Source organism: Taudactylus pleione, unplaced genomic scaffold (genome assembly GCF_031769625.1).
Source record: "Taudactylus pleione unplaced genomic scaffold, aTauple2 ptg000130l, whole genome shotgun sequence".
NCBI classification, from domain to species: domain Eukaryota; kingdom Metazoa; phylum Chordata; class Amphibia; order Anura; family Myobatrachidae; genus Taudactylus; species Taudactylus pleione.
The window spans coordinates 4,102,117-4,122,742 of record NW_028284532.1 but is presented as its reverse complement, the minus strand read 5'-3'; the positions used below and the strand labels follow the sequence as shown (position 1 = coordinate 4,122,742).

Here is a 20,626-nt window from a genome sequence, read left to right as displayed (position 1 = left end):
TCCAATGAGCAGATCGTGCTGGTGGGCAACCTTCGAGATTCAGCTGTGTACATTAACAAAGCAGCTTTGGATAATGGCCTACTTACATCAAGGATTTCCGCAGCAGCAGTTTCTGCTCATCGCTCCTTGTGGTTGCGGTCTGGGTGAGCGGATGCTGAATCCAAGAAGGGATTAGCATGCTTACCTTTTAATGGTCAGGTTCTGTTTGGCCCTGATTTGGACGGCAGCCATATCTGCTTGTCTTCCGTCTTCTCCAGCCCCATCTGGGCCAGGGACCTCATCCTTTTGACCTTCTCATCCCAAGGGTAAGCCTAGGGTCAGTCCTTTCTGATGCCCTCCGGGACCAAAAAGGTTGCTTAACCAAGCGAACAGGCTTGGAGCACTAGGCGTCCAGCCACCAAGCCAGACGACAAACCCTCAGCCTGATGGAACAGGCCTCCCCTAAGGGGACCCAAGGGTGGGAGGCCGACTTCTACAATATGCCCAGTGCTGATGTCTGACCATAGCAGACACTTGAGTAAGGGAAGTGGGCTCTCGGGGGCGCACCCTCTCCTGCCGTAGCAGGCCTTCCCAGCAATTCTTCACTAAGGGCTTCCCCTCAGACACACTCTATGCTCTAGTCAGGGGTCATAGTGCGGTCCCGTTTCCTCAAAGGGGGACGGATATTATTCCAACCTCTTTCTGGTACAGAAATCAAACGGTTCCTACCGTGCTATTCTCAACCTAAAGTCTCTAAACAAGTTCTCAGGGTACCCCGAGTCATGGAAACCCTACGTTCCATTATTTTGGCCATGGAATATGGGGAATTTGTGGTGTCGCTGGATGTTCAGGATGCTTACCTCCATATCCCAATTGCAGCAACTCATCAACGGTGTCTCCAATTTGCTGTGTTGGATCACCATTACCGGTTTTAGGCTCTACCGTTTGGCCTCCCTACGGCACCGCCCGTGTTCACCGAGGTAATGGGGGTCATGGCGGCCCACCGGTGCTTACAGTGGGTTTGCCTACTACCTTACCTGGATGACCTTCTCCTATTGGCTGGGTCTCCAGAGGTGTGTTGCTGCCATCTGCAACTGAAGATATCTGTGTTGCAGGCTCACGGCTTGCTGATCAATTGGAAGAAGTCCTCCCTCATCGCATCCCAGAGAGGGCTCTGTCTGGGTACGCTGTTGGACTCTCTTCAACAGAGGATCTTCCTGACGGAAGAGAAGATCTCTGTGTTACAGACAAGGATTCGCACTTGTCTCCACACTCGGCGATTAGATTACTGGGCTCCATGGTGTCGACATTCGACATGGTGGAACATGCCCAGCTCCACTCTAGGCCCCTGCAGAGGTTGCTTCTTTCCAGGGGGGGACAGATTGCCTGGTCGAATAAGGACCAGAGGTGCGCCTGTCTCTGACCTGGTGGTTACAGATGGAGCATCTCAACAAGGGACTCCCGTTTTGGATTCTGGACTGGGTCCTTCTGACGACGGACACCTGTCTCCGGGGTTGGGGTGCAATGACTGGTCCACACGTGCTTCAGAGATGGTGGATCGTAGAATCAAACCTTCCAATCAACATACTGGAACTTCGGGCGGTGTTCTGAGCCCTAAAACATGTCAGACTCTTCACGGGAATCCCGTGCACATTCAGTCAGATAACGCCACCATGGTGGCTTACATAAATCGTCAAGGAGGAACTCTAGGTTGGGGGCCAGGCAATCTCCCAGCCATGTCGGAGGTGTTCATTCCAGGAGTACTCAACTGGGAAGCGGACTTCCTCAGCCGTTTCGATGAGCATCCAGGGGAATGGTCTCTTCACCAGGACGTGTTTCAGCTTCTAGTGTACAAGTGGGGTCTTCCAAAATTGACCTGATGGCCTCCACACACTACCGCAAGCTGCAGGTGTATGGTTCCAGAGCAAAGACACAGGGTTCCCCTGGTAGACGCTCTGGCAGTTCGGTGGATCTTCCAGTCTGCGTATCTGTTTCCTCCATTCTCCCTTCTTCCTCGAGTACTTCGCAAGTTCAAGCAAGAAGGGGGCAAGATCCTGCTGATGGCTCCAGCTGGGCCCAGACATCACTGGTACTCAGATCTTTAGAGTCTCTCCATCGATACTCCACTGCTGTTGCCTCAATGCCCGGACCTGTTGTCTCGGGGTCCTTGCCTTTACCCGGTTCTGGGTCGTTTGCCTTTGGCGGCGTGGCTCTTGAGACATCCCTCCTAAAGACAAAGGGGTTCTCCAGCTATCTGGTGCATACCATGCTTGGAAGTCCGTTTCTGCCAGGATTTACCACAGGGTGTGGCATACTTACTTTGATTGGTGTCGCCCCAGGGGTACGATCCATATGTATTTTGGATATCCATGGCTTTCCTACAGGCGAGCCTGGACACGGGTTTCCGCCTCGCCTTTTTGAAGGTAAATGTGTCCGCACTGTCCATGTGGTTCCAGCGTAGGATTGCTACGTTTCCTGATATCCGCACCTTTATGCAAGGTGCTCTTCGCACTCAGCCTCCCTTTGTCCCTACAATGGCTCCTTGGGATTTGGTTGTGGTCCTTTGGGCTCTCCAAGGACCTCCATTTGAACCCTGGCCTCAGTGGCCTTCAAATGGCTTACAGTGAAGATTAATTCTTCTAACAGTGGCTTCTGCTAGAAGGGTGTTGGATTTGGGGGCTCTGTCATGTTGCCCTCCTTTACTGATTTTTCACAGGAACAGGGTGGTACTTAGGACTCGCCCTGGTTTCCTTCCTAATGTGCTCTCTAGTTTCCACATTAACAGGGAAATTATAGTACCTGCCTTTAGCTCACCAGACCGTTCAGCAGGTGAGGCCTAATTGGATGTGGTACGTGCCCTTATTATCTACAAGGACCGTACTAGTTCCCTTCGGAAATTGGACTCTTTGTTCGTCCCCTATGTTTCCATAAGGTTGACCGGCCAATAAACAGTCATTGGCCAGGTGGATTCGCTGGGTGATCTCTGAGGCTTGCACTCATGAGGGCCTTCAGTGCCGCCCTCTGTTTCTGCTCATTCTACTCGGTCTGTGGATCCCTCTTGGGCAGCTTGCCGTGGCGCCTCGGTTGTTCAGCTTTGTAAGGCGGCCACGTGGTCTTCTGTCAATACCTTTGTAAGGTATTATGCATTTGATACCTTTGCCTCTCAGGATGCTTCCTTTGGGGGGCAGATTCTCCTTTCTGCACAGGCGCGTCCCTACCCTTGAAGGTACTGCTTTGGGACATCCCCAAGGTATCCCTGTGGATACACTATGGACCCTGCAGTAGAAAATAAGAGATATGGTAAGAACTTACCTTTGTTATCTCTATTTTTACGAAGTCCATAGGGTTCCACAGGGCGCCCACCCTGTCGCCCTGTGCTTCAGATGGGTTTTATTCTGGTCAACGGTTTCCCGTCTCCTTCTATGTGAGAGTGTGGTTCTTCTCTCTGTTCTTTCCTCTTCCGGCCTATGGCTTGGTATAAAACTGAGGATGCCTTGGCCTGGGGGCGGGGTATAGGAGAGGAGGCCCCGGTGCATCCTGGGACCGAAAGTTTAACTATGTGGTGCCTGACGGCAGAGCCATCACCTATACCCCAAGGTATCCCTGTGGAACCCTATGGACTTCGTAGAAATAGAGATAACAAAGGTAAGTTCTTACCATATCTCTTATTTTTTAGCATGACTGAGATGGTGACTCATTTGCTTTCTGATGGTTCAATGTACACAAACTTTGTTTAAGGCACAACATTATTAAAAATATTGTATAAAATTACCTTCAGGCAGTGTGTATAAGGTGTATATAAAACATAAATGCATTCTGTGTTTAGATTTGGGTCTCAGGGCCTGATTCAGATCCGGTCGCAAACGCTGAGCACTCGCAACCGGGTCGATGGTGGCCCAGAGCGCATGCGCACGTCGGAGCCGACTAGGTCGTGCGCATGCGTGAGGCTCTGATAGCGACGGGCAATCTGTCGTTCTGGGTCTCGTACCAAAGGGGGCATGCTGTCGATGCTGAGTGACAGCACGCCCCCTTTGGTGGGTGGGCCGGGGGGGTGGCTGCCTAGACGGAGGCGTTCCCATGAGAACGCCTACCATCTGGGGGCGGCCTCACTGACATCACAAGTGATGTCAGTGGGAGAGCTTTCGGATCTGTTTGAGCTGAAAGCTCTCTGGGGCTTGCGGCCACCAGACCCTACCACAAGGGTCTCGTCGCAACCCCGATGGTCGCGATGGTCTTGACCATCGCGACCATCTTCCTGGCCACTCACTATAGCTGTGGGTGGTCACCCACAACTATGCGAGCAGCCCGGAGGCCGTTCTAAAAAAAAAAAAAAATGACCCTGATTCAGAGCGAGCGCTCTGTCAGAGCGACCGGCTCTGAATCAGGGCCTCATTCCCAAGGTATCTCATTTTGGTATGCAAATATTCCAATATCCAAAATACCCCTGGTCCAGAGCATTTTGGATATGGAAGACTCAACCTATATATATATTCCTGTCTGTACATGGATATTTATAGTTTCTTACTCCTACATTTTATAATTCAGGGTGACTGAGATTGTGGAAGTTTTCCTCCAGCTAGAAGGTCTCCTAGGCACTCTTTGCGAGCTGTCACGGCAGGTACCATATAATGGAGACCCCCTGACTGACCCTGAGAGCCTGCTGCAGAGACTACGAGAAATGCTGCGCTACCTTGTACAGAAGTACGTGCACTAGACTGGCTAGGGCTACCAATCCATTGCTCATGCTATTCAGGGAACCCAAAGACCAAATAGAATATAATGAGAATAACACTAAACACCATATTAATGCCCAAAGCTCTATATTCTGTTTCCTTGGGCACATATGTTTATATTTCTTCTTCCACTAAACAATATGTAAAACTTAGATATTAGCATTATGTTCCTAAACACAACTGTAATCTCTCTGTAAACCTGCTGCCTACATATCCTGTAGTAGTGATATATTGATATTCCAGATTATTTCTGGACAAGTTATTGGTACTTGATAAACAATTCTATAGGTATCATATCTTTGAAATGTAAGAATGTTTTAAACCACTTTTCTGCTATAAGCGTTAATTCTCGGCTCTGAGCAGATTTATATATCACCATCATCAGTGCTCGGAAATGTGAATGTTCAGCTTTCCTTCAGTTCTTCTTGTGCTTACTTTGTTCTACCTACCTCTGTATATAATTCCCATCAGATCATTTGTGGTGGATAAGCAACCAGCCATGAGCGAACATTTGAATCAACCCTTGGTGGTGAAAACCCTTACACAGTTCTCTGTGAGAGCCAGGTGAGATTGGAATTTGTTGGTACTGGTATTGTTAGGAAATGTTAATTAGCACACTGAGTTTTGTATCATGGTAAATATACATCCAAAAGGAAACATTTGTATCCTGAAAACACGACAATATTAAACGAAATGGGTATATAGGCTGTCGGGATGCCTCCTGTCATAATACCAACAGCAGCATCCCGATGGTGGGTACCCCGACACGGGTCGGGTAAGTATACTATAGTGTATAAGTGCTTTCTTCGTACATGTATTATGGGTTTTTATTTCTTGCATACTTCATGGAGAGTATATTCTGTATTATAGTTTTATTTTCAAGTTTTGTTTAAAACAGTTCATTTACTTGCAGTGTGGGTGAATTATACGGACATTTAGTGATGTATGTTTTAATTAGTAAGTCTGGTCCAGAAGAGACATCCTGGGCATCTGTAACCATGAGCTTACATAGTAGTGAAAACAGCTGCCAGACTTTTGTTGGATTAGTAGGAGCACCAGGGGGTGAATGATGCTATTTTACTGTGTAAAGGCAATATGCTGTACATGTAGTGCAGTGTCTTGTTATTAATGCGATGGACCCCAATTTACATAGAGGCTGCCCTAATAAGATTTATCAAACCTTGAAGTCATAACTAAACTCCCTTAAAGGTCTAATCACAGTCTTATATAACCCTCTGCTTATTATTGGCTGAAACACCCCTTGTAAGGTGAGCCCTACCTTCTACTTCCAGCTTGTCTAAATTTGTCTTCCCTCCCTGTTAAAGTTCCTGTACACCTCCAACACTCCACCCTCTTCTGGCCATGAAATCTGTATTCCAGCAATTTTATGTTTCTTGTCTGCATCTTCTGTGTATAAATCTAACATATAAAGCCCACTTTTGATATTATAGTGGGTTCATTGGTCTTTGAGAACCTTAGGATTTAAATGTGGTAATTGAAATAAATAATTTATATAGTTAATCAAATTGTCAGTTTATTTTTCTTAAATAATATGAATTCCTTTTTCATGCCTTTTAGACTCCTTGTGAAGCTGCCAAACCTCAGCCACAATACGAAGGTCTCTTATGTATTGGACAAGTAAGTTGTAAATTCCCATTCCAAACACATCAACATTCTCAATGGGAAATGTATCCAACCTTCTAAAGCAGTTATACACTTCGGGGCTGCATTAGATGGCCCACTATCCTTCAAAAGGGCTGCAGGTTATTATTAATCTCAGTAATTAATACATTTAAATCAATAAAATAGATTCCTATCTGTAATTACATATCAGATGGCCTTTTAAACAAGCATTATAAGCTACAACAAACAAATATGACAACAAAACAGGAAGGAGTTGTGGGCTGCAAGTAAAGGCTTGGAGGGCCACATGTGGCACATCACTGTTCTAAATAGCGAAGAAGTTTCCCATAGCAACCAGTCTGATTTTAGCTAGCATTTATTAAATAGATTCTAAATAATGATAGGTAGAAGCTGATTGGTAGCTATGGGCAACTTCTCCGCTGGCTTGCACATTTACATAACATGGCTGTCTGAATGTTTAATTCAGAGTTTCCCAACACCAGTTCTCACACCCCCCAAGTGCTCATGTGTTGGGGATTCAGTGTGTGAATACAGGTGTAGTATAATTATTGTTCTGGCCAAGTAGTGTTCTGGCCCCTGTACACCAGTGACGGATTGTCGCGATGCTGCGATCCAGAGATGCCGGGTTGGAGGCTCGGTGAAATACAACATGTCTGATTTCACTGATTTGCCCATTACGATGAAAATATGATCGTGATTTTCAAATCGGTGAAATTTAACATGTATAATTATACTGATCCTCCGACGGATCGCGAAACATCGATGGCCGCCGGTTTGAATTTACAACCGATCGTAGGATCTGGCAATCAGTCGACTAGTCTATGGGGGCCTTAAGTCAACTGTGTATAATTAAAGAAATCCTGACAACATGAACTGTTGAGGGTGTGAGAGGACTGAAGTTAAGAAACACCGGTTTACCTGTGGTTTATTTCGTCTGGGTTTGAGATTTCTTTTCATTCTTTTTTTTTTTTTTTAACACTGAACAGTATATCTATTTAAGACCAAGAAGTCAATTTATGAAGCATATTTTAGGCCTATTTAATATTGGGGCTATTTAAGAACAGTCTAAAAGCATGGGATATCCCCCGAGTTAGGCAAAAGAATACTAAACACTACATTTGTCATACTTGTCAATGGGACTGCAGTCTGGTCTAATTAATCTGAAGATGGTATTAGCTGTTGTCACCTTTTGTAGAGAGCATCACCGGAGAGGGATCTTCTAATCCCTACCTCGGCAGGATCCATGCTTCTGCTTCTCATTAATATTTTTCTGTGGAGACCACACTTGCACTGGATCATAACTCAGCAGTAAAGTAATATTCACCGGGACAGGCTCTTGTTGAAGTTGATGTTCTGGCAGAAGATAGTTGAGATGTAAAAACTATTCTTGCAAACTGTAAATGGTCAAGAGTAGGCCTCCTAGTCACTTAACATTCCATATGAGCATGTCCAAGATGACCTCCTTCGCCTCTGCAAATATGTAAAGTGCATTAACTCTTATTGGGGAGACAGATGCAATATAAATAATTATTAATTAAATTAATCCAAATTATTAAATTAAAATGGACTTATTACCACTATTAAAAAGTTTAAGGTTTGACCTTGCATAAAATGGACATGGAAAATATATGCGCCGCTCTCTGAAAGTTAACCTCTATTCAACAAAGTTAATAGTTGAATAAAACACTGAACAACATCACATAGGCACACACAGCCAACCGCTCATGGTATGATCCAGAAGCACATGATATACCTATATTTCTACTATATGGTATGAATCGGAGTACCTAACATGATCTTATTTTACTGTTTGTAATTATTTATGTTTGCATAAGGTTTGTGCACAGTGACACTTTAATGCCTTATGCTTACAAAAAGTTCTTTAAAAATGCTTTAAAAAATAATCATGCATTTATTAAGTGTTTTATTCATCCATTAACTTGGTTGAAAAGAGGTTATCTTTCAGGGAACAGCGCATATATTGCAGACATGCTAGTAGAAATAAAAGCAGCATCTGCTGAAGATTTTACTGGAAGCCATATATAGTCAGTAGTGTTTTTTTTTTTTTTTTTTTTTTTAAAAGGATATTAAAACTTATTTAAATGGCCAAAACATTGTTTTTTGGACAACTATGTATATTTAATGTTGGTAGAAATGACAAAAAATATTTTAAATGGTACCTTTTACCTGCAGACAGAGGCCTGACCCAATAATCTTAGATTGTAAATTATAACTGTTACATAAAGTAATATAATTTGGGGTATGAGGAAAAAAGTGCCTTCTACCTCAGTGACATTGCCCATTACAAAAACATAGATTGTGATGTATTTTAGTTCTGTCCCTAAATGACTACCTCCTCTGTGTGTACGTAAAAGGTACATTTTAATTAAGATATAATTCCACTGGTTAAACTTGTCGTCATCCTGTAAGTTGTATTTAAGCACAAGTGTAAATTTCTATTTACTGTGAGTTTGGTTATGTTTGAGTATATTAACTGAGACTTTTCTGTTTTAACAGGGACCCTCCAAATATCAAAGGGTAAGACCATCACACAATAATAGTCCATGTGCTATGTCATACAGTATCTCATTGTTTCCTTTATTAGTCTTGTATTTTATTTTCCATGCGAGTTTGGTAACTCTCTCTTTCTCCAAAGATATCGCAGATTTAGGTTATCGGGGTCAGATGCCAAGACCCTGGAAGATGCACAGGGAGAGGGACTGGTGGTACAGTACAAACATTTGGTATGTTCTGCAGTATTTACAGAAGTTTATATCATTAAGAAGTGGTTGTTGCTTTGTTTTGGTTTTTTTAGTTCTTTTTTAAATGTATACGAGAGTCAGTATGGCTAGTTCTCTGTTCAAGAACCCAATTTGAAATTAACAGTGCATTCCTCCCTTGTGTATATTGTTTTTCTTCCCATAATTATTTATCTTCGGGTATGTAATATAGTTACAAAACAATAGCTTGTCTTCAGTTTAGCAAACATATTTAACAAATTGAAAGTATTGGTTCTCATTTTGTTAAAAATATTGAAACTTGCAGCCCCACAGCACAGGCTCTCAAATGTATGCAAGTCCTCTTGTACATCAACATCATGTTGAGATTAACAATGAATTGTAGTTAAAATCAATTGCACTTAACGCCATCAGGTCTGGCTTTACAGCGATTCGCTGTTATTCTAAGCATGATGTCAGCGTAGGACTTGCAGGGATCTAAGGACCCGTTGCCCGTAACTTGGGTTGCAAGATTAAATATTTTGTGCAAAATATAAACTCATTTTGCAACATAAATTTTACACAGCTGGTAATAAGGCCGATAGGCTACTTTCTTGTTAATAGAATGCATGTCATAGGATCAAAAGGAATCAGTATGTAATGCCGGCGGACTAAACAGCGACGCTGGAAGCTCGAACCGTCAGGATCCTGACTGGGGCTGGTAAGTACTCTAACCCTCCCCTCTCCCTCCCCCCCCCCCTAACCCTCCCTTAGTCGTGCCTAACCCTAACCTCCCCCCGGTGATGCCTAACCATAACCCCCTTCCTGCATCCTAAACCTAACCCTCCCGGGGGGGGGGGTGCCTAGCCCTAACCCCCCTTGCCCTAGCCTAACCCTCCCCGGGGTTGCCTAACCCCAAGTCCCCCTGGGGTGCCGAAAACTAACCCTGCCCCCGTGGCTAACAGTCCCCGCTTACCTTCGTTTCGGATGCTGGGCATCGGGATTTTGTCGTCTGGCTAAAGATAGGTTACTAAATACTGACGCCTATCGGGATTCCGACGTCCGGTATTTCGTATGACTGTAAATAAACTGCATCCCGATCAAACATCTTACGCATTCTCATAGTGCCAAACCTTTGAATATAGTCAATTTATTTGTCCAATATTATGTGCAAATATACAACTTTAAACACCGCCATAATTCAACCCTCCCATATTTCCATTTGCTATGTCCTTCGAGACATTAAACCCCTGACACTGATCAGTACTGAGTTAGACGGGCTCATACCCCTTGGTCCTCTTAAGAGCTGGATGAGGTCATTATAAAAAAAAAATGATTAAAAACAGAGCTCCTGGCCCGGATGGGTCCAATAACAATTTTTGTATCACTTTTCAGGCTGACCTGGTCTCTATCTTTTGCAGGATTTTTAACAGGGGTACAGGAGCCTTTGTCTCGTCATAAATGTAAGAGGCCCAAATTCTCACCATCCCAAAAACCTGTAAAAGATGCTGCAAGAATGATAGGTCTATTGCATTACTAATATAAAACGTGATGCTAAGCTTATTGCTAATCACCTTGGTCCTCACCTTCCTCCATTTATACTCCTGGATCAGGTTGGTTGTCACAGGCAGGCCTCTGACAACACTCATAGGGATTTTAACTTCGAAGAAATGGTGTCAAAGACTCAAAAGAAGTTCATCCTGTACCACCTAGATTAGGGGTGGGCAAAAAGCGGCCCCCCAGATGTTGTAAAACTACACATCCCAGCATGCCCTGCAGCAGTTTTGGTATTTGGCCATGCTAAAAATGTTGCAAAGCATGCTGGGATTTGTAGTTCAACAACAACTGGAGGGCCGCTTATTGCCCACCACTGCCCTAGATGCTGGAAAAAACCTGTGATAGGATACCTTGGCTCTAGATGAAGGAGGTCCATCTTCATTTTTGTCTTTCAAGAACAGATCCCACATTCTATAACAGATATATTCGTCTGTGAGAGATTTCAACTATGGCTTCCTGTGTACTACATTTTCCATTACAAATGGTACTCTGCAGGGGTGCAACTGCGTCCCTCTCCTGTGGCATTACACCCCACTTTTTAGAGCCCGTTATTTAGTTAGTTAGGTGCTGGTTGTGGATGATACGTGGAACCCCTAATCAGTTTGCTTCCCGTATTTCCACAACCAGGACTGGCTTACAAAGCCTGATGCTGTTTGAGGAAAATACGGGGGACCTCTACATTTTTTTTTATTTTTACCCGTATTTTCACAGCCAGGACCTGCTCACAAAGTGCTGGTTATGCTTTTGGGAAGGGGACCCCACGTACTTTTTTTTAACCCTTTCATTCACTTTTAAGAAACCTGCATGGATCTCACTGATCTGTGTAGGCCTCTATCAAACACGCTGCTGACAATGGTTACATTGGTTAACTTGCACCTTGTAATGAAACTCATATTAGAATTTGCGAGTTTTTCCGCAGTAACAATAGCATAAAACTTGCATTGTTTAAAATGCATTAATATAAAACCTAAAATGATAAAAAGTTAAATGATGTGTTAATGGCATATTCAAAAGTTGTTGTTTTTTATACACATATTTTACACCCCCAAAAAAATGCAGTCGTCTTTAAAAATGCATTCACCTTTTAGTCAGAAAATTCAGGTTAATAATCTAGTTGTATTGGTATTACTGAGATTATGTGCGTGTGTCCCTACAAGGTCCTTGTACAAACGTACATGTAAGCAATGCTGCACTGCAGTTTAGGTGTTTTTAGAGATTTACGTGCTACTCAGAATACAGACGTGAGTTGCATTAGCAATCAGTTCATAGTTTTCTCCCAGCGTTGAGTTTGCATTACGTGTGACTCAGGATTCACTCAATATTCTGCATGGATATGCTAATAATGATCCAATGATTTTCTTACTATGTTTTAAAAAAAAATAAAAAATTGTATATACGTAGAAGTTTTTTTCTAATAAATGCATTTTTTTATTCTGTGTGAATACCATTACACCGAATACGATTTTGCAACAATATAACATATTTTTTTCATTAGCAACTGAAAGCTGAGAAAGCGGAGAAACGTGGAAATAGGCGCAAATGTGCAAATGATGTAAGTATTCTGCGTTCAGATTTTCTGGGTGATCACCCTCTACCTGTATGATTTGAATCTCTTGGGTTTGTTAACAATTTTTTATTTTTTTAGGGTTCATCCACTATCATGGAAGAACTCCATATCATTACTTTTGTGACGCAGGTTCACTACGAGGATGTACATTTGCATTTAGAGGTACTATGTGGTTATTTGTGTTATTTTTAGCTGACTTTCTCATAATATATTTTTTTAGGACTGTTTTATGTTGTCTCTCCTTTCCATGTTATAAGAATCCTGCTTAATGGGTACATGCATTTAATCATTCAGTGTTATGTGAATGGGTTAAGGTTGCCCTGAACAGAATATAATTAAAAATGTAAACTGTCAATAAAATTAAACTTTTAGATTTATTGGTACTTTCAACAAAATCATTGCTTAAACATACAAAAACAAGAGAGGATTATGGACTCCACCTCCCTCTTCTCTTCTCCAGCTTGCAGTGCAGTTTCTGCTCTTTACTGCAGCTGTGATTAAAGAATGGGGGCCCCTTGAGTGAAGGGGTCCTGGGGGGACATGCCCCCTCCCTTAATCTTGCTTAGTGGCTGCAGGCTGGGAGGCATGCAGAGAATTCTGTCAGGCTGCTCTGATTGTGTATATTTTGCAATCAGAGCGGCCAGGGAGCATCATTTCTCTGTCTGCCTCTCAGTCGGCTGCCCTATGCACAGAGCAAGCGGCCGCTGGGCCCTCTGGCCCAGCCTGCCCCTGCTCAAAGGCCCTTCATGGGGTCCTGGATTGCTGCCCAGTGTGCCTATACGTTAAGAAGACCATAATTTGTTACCTGTTCTATATCTTTTGCATTTTGAGGGTTCATGATGTGAGTTAGATAGAGATCGAGACCCAAATTCAAAGGTGGTATTAATGCCTTTGAAGAATTTTTGTGGGTTTATTTAGAAGTGGACATATTTGTGATTTGTGCTTCAATCATCATAATTTGGACACCACACATTTTACTTACATATGTATAGTAGAATAGGGTGTATCTTAAGATACATCCTACTCAAAAACATTAGCATTTGCACCAGATATACATCAAGAGTAACAAGTGTGTAACATATGCCCTATGACAGCATAGAGATGTGATTTGGCAATATTAGTAGGTAATGCAGAATTACCCTATTTGTACTCCATATATAATGCAATGAAATTGGCAAACACACAATATAGAATATTGTCTAGTCCACAGGTTCTCAAACTCTGTCCTCAGAACCCCAAACAGTGCATGTTTTCCAGGTCTCCTCACAGAATCACAAGTGAAATAATTAACTTCACCAGTGGAACTTTTAAAATGTGTCCATGAGTAATGAATACAACTGTGCACCTGCTAGGTGACCTGGAAACATGAACTGTGTGGGGTCCTGAGGACAGAGTTTGAGAACCTCTGGTCTAGCCCACTGGTTCCCAAACTCTGTCCTCAAGGCTCCCTAACAGTCCAGGTTTTAAGGATATCCATGCTTAAGCACGGGTGACTGAATTAGTACCTTAGTCAGTTTAATTATACCATCTGTGCACAAGCATGAATTTCCTTAAAACGTGAACTGTTAAGGTGCCTTGAGGACCAAGCTTTGGCAACCCTGGACAAGTCAGTTATTAATAAATACAAAAGTTGTATTTTCAATATAAAATGTTATTAAATACAAATTCAATTAAAGACAAACATTACTTGTTTTCACCTGTGAAAATCAAAAGAGAAACTTCTTTCCAAAACCTCTTTCCTGCAGTTGACCAAATGGAAAGGTCAGGCAAGTAATACAAATAGTCAGCTGTAACTTTGTACAACATAGAAGCAACACTAAAGATTTAAATACCATCAACTGGTGGGGTCAGTACGCAAGCAGCCAATCAGAAGTGACTAGGGATGAGTGATTATTATCATCATAGCGTATTTTTTCTCCTGCCCACAAGGGATACGCCTCCTAAAAAACATCCACATCTAATTGTGTCACAGTGACGTGAACACTCTCTTCATATACTTGGCCTAGGCTTTTCCGCATCTGCCCACCACCGTTCAGTTTCTGTAAGCATAAGGAGACAGCCAGTAATGTGCTAGAAACAATTAAAGACACAAATGTGTTTCTTCTGGAGGAAAAGTTGGCAAACATGCAACTGTAAATGAAGGCTTTGTGCATAGGTATTCTTGAAGATGGCTAATGAGCATGAATAGAGAACAGTGGGCCTGATTCATTACCAATCGCAACTGCGATTATGCACGCAACTGGGCAATTGTTGCGTTCTGCACATGCGTATGCATCACAGTGTGCGAAGACTTCATTGCGATCGGACTGCGATCGCAGTGACTACGCAGAGTGATTGACAGGAAGTGACTGTTTGGGGGTGGTGTCGGGGGGGGGTTCCGGCAAAACGCGTGCGATGAGGTTAGCAATTTCTGAGTAAGGTCTGACCCTGTGCAAGTGTGCGTGGGGCTCCGAAGGTACTTAATGTTACTGATTGTTTCGCAGTCTCGCTAAGTATTACGGATGTGTGTAAAGTAAAATGGGCATCCTTAGGTTAGGCTGCGACGGCATTGCGATTGCAATCATTAGCATATTTTCGCAATGAGGCTGCGTGCGTAATCGCAGCTGCGATCGCAATAGTAATCCGTAATGAATAAGGCCCAGTGTGAGCTTCAATTCTCCTGTCTCCTCACCATAGTCAAGCCCTACGAAAACAGAGGGGAACATGGGCAGATCCAATTTATTCATGTACACCTACAGATGTGTCCACATACATGTATCCTCCGTGCGCTACAAGTCACGTTACACATGACACACGAGTGCAGTGTGACTTGGTAGCGGCTGTGACACTATAACGTAGCATTTTGTATGTAGATACGCCCACAGTCGCACACAGAATATAGGCATGCCGCATATCATTCTAATCCGCAGATGCTGCTTGTGTGTCCTATTCGCATCGCTGGGCTATGAAGATGCATATGAAGGAAAAAAGTTGCACGAAAAGACGCTCGGTGCTACAGAGTCTCGCCACGGCATAGCGCGCTAGAAGGGCTGTTTAACGCGCAAGGATGCTAGATGCATGTGGACACATTTGTACCCTTGCTGTGGTATTTATAGGCATTAATGAAACAGCTAAAATGTTTTAATACATTTGGAAAGGTGACACCAGTGCAGATAATAGAGAAGGCTTTGTCACAGGGCCAGATTCTTTATTATATCCTACACATACACCATCTTCCCAAAATATCACATGAAAGATGATGTCACTGGAACAAGATCAGGAAGGGTCCCCACTGCACAGGGCGGGAGTAGGGACCCACACAAGGCCACCAAGGCATTAATACTCTTCTGTGGAGAGCCTATATGCACATGGCTATGTTATCCTTGGAATGGACAGTGGCTTATTTGCATACATACCTTCAGGGATTTGGTAGTTACCTAATTATTTTTTTTCCTATACATCTTTCATTGTTAACCATTTTGCTAGCATATGGGTCTGACCTTATGTATTTCAGGCTGCCACGCTGCCTTTTGTTGTGATCTCCAACCTATCTCAGTTTAAAGGCGCATTTGCATCGGTGCTTTGGTTTAACTTGCTGAGCTCAGACCCTAAGGTAAGAATCCCTCTGATGTTAAATATGCTTTAAAGAATATCTGCACATAGAACTAAGACTATTCTGTAACATGCCAATTATCGGACTCACTATATAGCTTTTATTTCTGGTCTTTTTAATCTACATTGGACCTAGTACAAAGGTGTGTGTACAAACGCTTGGTATGGAGGTCTAGCCAAATAAATATTGGGATAAACATTTTGGGTAGCAATGGATGCCTTAACAGCAGCTGCGGAAAAGTGTATTTTCCCAATTTTTCAGCCCATAATGTAATAATAATAATATACTATATGATATACTAAAGCTGGCCATACACTGCACAATAATCGTGCAAACCAGTTGTTCAAACAACTGGTTTAAAAGATTATCATTCAGCGTATGGACCTGAATGATAATCATTGACAGCCTGAAATCTGCTGAAAAACTTTCTGGATTGTTTGTTATCAATATACAAACAGAAAGAAAAGATTCCGCACAGAACAAGAAATGTGACCCATAACACAAATGGTGATTAATAATTATAAATAAGTAAACCAATCATACTGCATAATCTAAAATAATTTTTCTTAATTTGTAATATTGGTGGTGCTCCCAAAGCCTACTATGTACATGTATTGACACGAGGAGAGAAAAGAAAGGCTCTTTGTTGGGGCACTCTTACATTAAATAATATATTTCAAAAATCATATAAAATATAACTTTTATTATACTTTCATAAAATAAAGAGGTAAACTTACATAAACATAAATACGTACATGAATAAATCCAAAGCTCGGGTATAGATGAATATCAGCCGAGCGAAATGGCGAAAATAATAAAACAGATCCAATCTGCATTTCACAACAAACATATGAGATACATATTATGATATCTCCAATCCATAAATTGACGGTGTATGACCATATACAGATGATTCATGTGGTATCTGTGCCAAGTATTGTCCTAAGCTTCCAAAAATGGATTGACCTACGGCACCTGGTATTCCTAGGAGGTTTCCCTTCCAAGTACTGGCCAGGCCTGTTGCTGTATCGCTTCCAAGATCAGACGAGATTGGGCAGGTTCAGACAAGTATGGCTGTAGGTATAATTCATTCGGCAAAGGTAGATGTCCCCTTACACATGGTCTCCACAGATTTGCATGGAAAAATGTAGGACTGTCACTCACTGGAGAGTCCAATTAGTAGTACAAAAGTTTGAGAAAAGTAATGCATATGCATACCTTAATCATGAAATGTATATATAATAAGGATAATAAACCTGTATATTTATAATGAAGAAAATAATGATATCATTCTATAAAAGATAATGGGCCTGATTCAGACCCACTCGCGAGCGGCTGTCCGCTCGCAAGTGGGTCGATGGTCTGCACTGAGCATGCGCACGACGGAGGGAGCTCCGTCGTGCGCATGCGCCAGACGCGACGAGCGAAGGACATTCCTTCGCTCGTTGTGTCTGATCAAAGGGGGCGTGCTGTCGATGTTGATTGACAGCACGCCCCCTTTGGTGGGCGTGCCGGGGGCGTGCCTCCCTGACGGGGTGTTCCCAAGGGAACGCCTACCGTCAGAAGCCGGCCCACTGACATCACTAGTGATGTCAGTGGGAGTGATTTTGGCTCTGATAGAGCCAAAATCACTCCGGGCCTTGCGGTTGAAAACCTCAACCGCAGGCTCCGGCTCGCAGTTTCGATGGTCGCGATGGTCACGACCATCAAAATGCACGCTCGTATAGGCTGTGGGTGGTGACACAGCTATACGAGCGTCCAGGAGGACGCTCCATAATTATGGAGGGCGGCCCTCATTCAGAGCGTGCGCTCTGCTCAGAGCGTACGGCTCTGAATGAGGGCCTATGATCCTTACAAAGAAGAACCCAATCATCACCAAACGTGGTATCAATAATGTTCATATGTATCATTAATTCATAGTATATTGACATGCAAGAAAATATCACAAAATGTCATGCAATAGAAATACCATCATATAATCCCCAATGGTCCTAATGGTCCAAGGGAAGAGAATCATCCTAATATACAGTATTGATTTGGAGATAATTTGCTAATCAGAGATATATATATTGAAAATGAATAATCTTAGCTGGTATTGTGAGATAATACATCAGATGTCACCACTGATCATAATGGGATTGATAAATAAATCCTATAACTCAGAAATGGCTATATATACTATACTGTGGACATCAATTCATAATGTCACCGCTGGGCATAATGAGATTTGACAAGCAATCCTACTACTCAAAATAGGCTATATGTGCTATAATGTGGACATCAGTTCATAAACATAACATCACATAGCATTTTGCATACTAGAGAATTACATTAGACAATATCCCATATAAAGTCAAATAAACCTTTGTACATAGAGATGCATCATTTAAATAATTGCACCAGCATACATGAAGGGAACCTATTTTTCACAGCTTTATTGTATGAATTCTTGTTATACGTCAGGATTAATTAGCATAGTGCAAAGTCAACAAAAGCTGATTTAAATACATCGTTTGAATAATTGCACCAGCATACATAGATAAAATCTATTAATCCGAGCTCTGTTATATAAATTCTTATTATACTTCAAGATTAATTAGCACAATACAAAATCAGCAGGAGCTGTATGCACAATCCAATTTAAAACATCAAGGAGAGACTCTATGCATAGGTCTTCATCACCAAAGTATAGTACAAGTTTTCATAGTATTTCTTATATATTTCACATTTTGTGTACCACGTTTTTTGGTTGTTCTTTAGAGTTAGGTTATTTTTATTATTTTTCTTTTTCTTCCATATCACCATTAATTTACTAAGAATATATTCAGTACATTTTACTAGTATTTTTGTATCACTATTTAATTCATTTCACAATTTTGGTACCTTTTAAAAATGATATTGGCATCATTAATCACCATTCATCTGATTTCTATTATTACTTCATATTTTTCACTTTTTAATATTTCACGCCCATATTGGGATCCACTTGTTGCTGTTTAAAATGGGGATGTGTTTGTTCACACATAATTACACATACATTCACTTACATTATTTTGTGTTAGATATAGAGTTTATGCTAGGATATTTTATTCTTATATTTATATTTTGACACATATAGATTCTTAGAGATAATTATTCATTTTAGGTAATTGAGTTAGATTTTAGTACTAGTCCTTATATGGTATTTTATGGCGGATATCTTTAATCTTATAAGATGGTAATTTGAGGTGTTAAGTTCTGATTATGTAATTGATGTTAAGATTGGAACATACTCTTAATAGGTATGAGTATACCATATACATTGGTTAAATATGTGCAGTGATATATGCGCATGTAACATTCTGTGTTTTATATAGAAAATGTGTGCAGCATATTGCAGCCATATATGTATATAGGGTGATTTTTTGACTCATGCAGGGCTCTATGTGACAATGATTTGTAATCATCAAGTGGTACAGCTAAATGCATTACATTGACCTCTTGGTATTTTTCTTATATTATATTTCTCCCAGCTAAGATGATTTATTCTGGTAGTGTTTGCCCCTTTCTTTACTAATGATTCTCTATATTTGTTACAATTATTGCTGTTTTTCTGTACAATAATTTTAAAGTAATTACTATGAACTACATTGACCATCAGGCACAGCGAAGGCCATATGATCCGATTGGTTAACTGACTTACACATGGACTTATTTGGTCCAATAGGATGATTACATGTAATGGAGGGCGGGTGTAATATTCGAGTCACCAAGGGTGGTGACGTAATTACAACCCTCCCTGCTAATTGTAATGAGTGCGCGGAATCAGGTATAAAAACCGGAATTGTTTACCATGTTGTTACGGTGAGGGGACCAAGCCTGTACCCAGGCGAAACGCGCGTCCTCTTATCCCGTCTGCCGCACAACACTTGGAGGTTCAGTTGATGAAGGAACTGGACCCTGCTGGTATCGTATTACTGCTGATACAAAGACATGTTTCAGCGGTCTTTTCTATCACTAAATGAGTTACTCAATTTGGTTGATTACATGCTGTTCCTTTAACTCAGGGCTTATGTGGGGGACCCCACACGGGGAATAAAAATAGCTGTTAGTACATTCTTATCACTGACAGATTTGCTGCCTATTACAGCGCTCTGGGCTTTTTGGCAACGTATGATCTATCCGGAAGTTTATACATAACATCTTGCATAACAGAACCTTGAATAGTTAATTCCTTTTCTCTCCCTTTTTGTTACTTGTACTATACTTTGGTGATGAAGACCTATGCATAGAGGCTCTCCTTGATGTTTTAAATTGGATTGTGCATACAGCTCCTGCTGATTTTGTATTGTGCTAATTAATCTTGAAGTATAATAAGAATTTATATAACAGAGCTCGGATTTAATAGATTTTATCTATGTATGCTGGTGCAATTATTCAAACAATTATTTAAATCAGCTTTTGCTGATTTTGCACTATGCTAATTAATCCTGAAGTATAACAAGAATTCATACAATAAAGCTCTGAATAATAGGTTCCCTTCATGTATGCTGGTGCAATTATTTAAATGATGCATCTCTATGTACAAAGGTTTATTTGACTTTATATGGGATATTGTCTAATGTAATTCTCTAGTATGCAAAATGCTATGTGATGTTATGTTTATGAACTGATGTCCACATTATAGCACATATAGCCTATTTTTAGTAGTAGGATTGCTTGTCAAATCTCATTATGCCCAGCGGTGACATTATGAATTGATGTCCACAGTATAGTATATATAGCCATTTCTGAGTTATAGGATTTATTTATCAATCCCATTATGATCAGTGGTGATATCTGATGTATTATCTCACAA

General features: G+C 41.6%; 1 protein-coding gene across 1 annotated transcript in view; it reads left to right on the top strand.

Moving 5' to 3' along the window:
- Positions 1–20,626, top strand: part of LOC148523516 (signal transducer and activator of transcription 2-like) — a 123,619-nt gene that overhangs the window by 40,246 nt on the left and 62,747 nt on the right. Inside the window, exons 7-14 of the mRNA XM_088473147.1 lie at positions 4,525–4,680; positions 5,184–5,276; positions 6,291–6,350; positions 8,874–8,894; positions 9,013–9,100; positions 12,126–12,182; positions 12,276–12,359; positions 15,691–15,789. Coding sequence (XP_088329273.1) covers positions 4,525–4,680; positions 5,184–5,276; positions 6,291–6,350; positions 8,874–8,894; positions 9,013–9,100; positions 12,126–12,182; positions 12,276–12,359; positions 15,691–15,789 — 658 coding nt within the window. The remainder of the gene's footprint in view (positions 1–4,524; positions 4,681–5,183; positions 5,277–6,290; positions 6,351–8,873; positions 8,895–9,012; positions 9,101–12,125; positions 12,183–12,275; positions 12,360–15,690; positions 15,790–20,626) is intronic.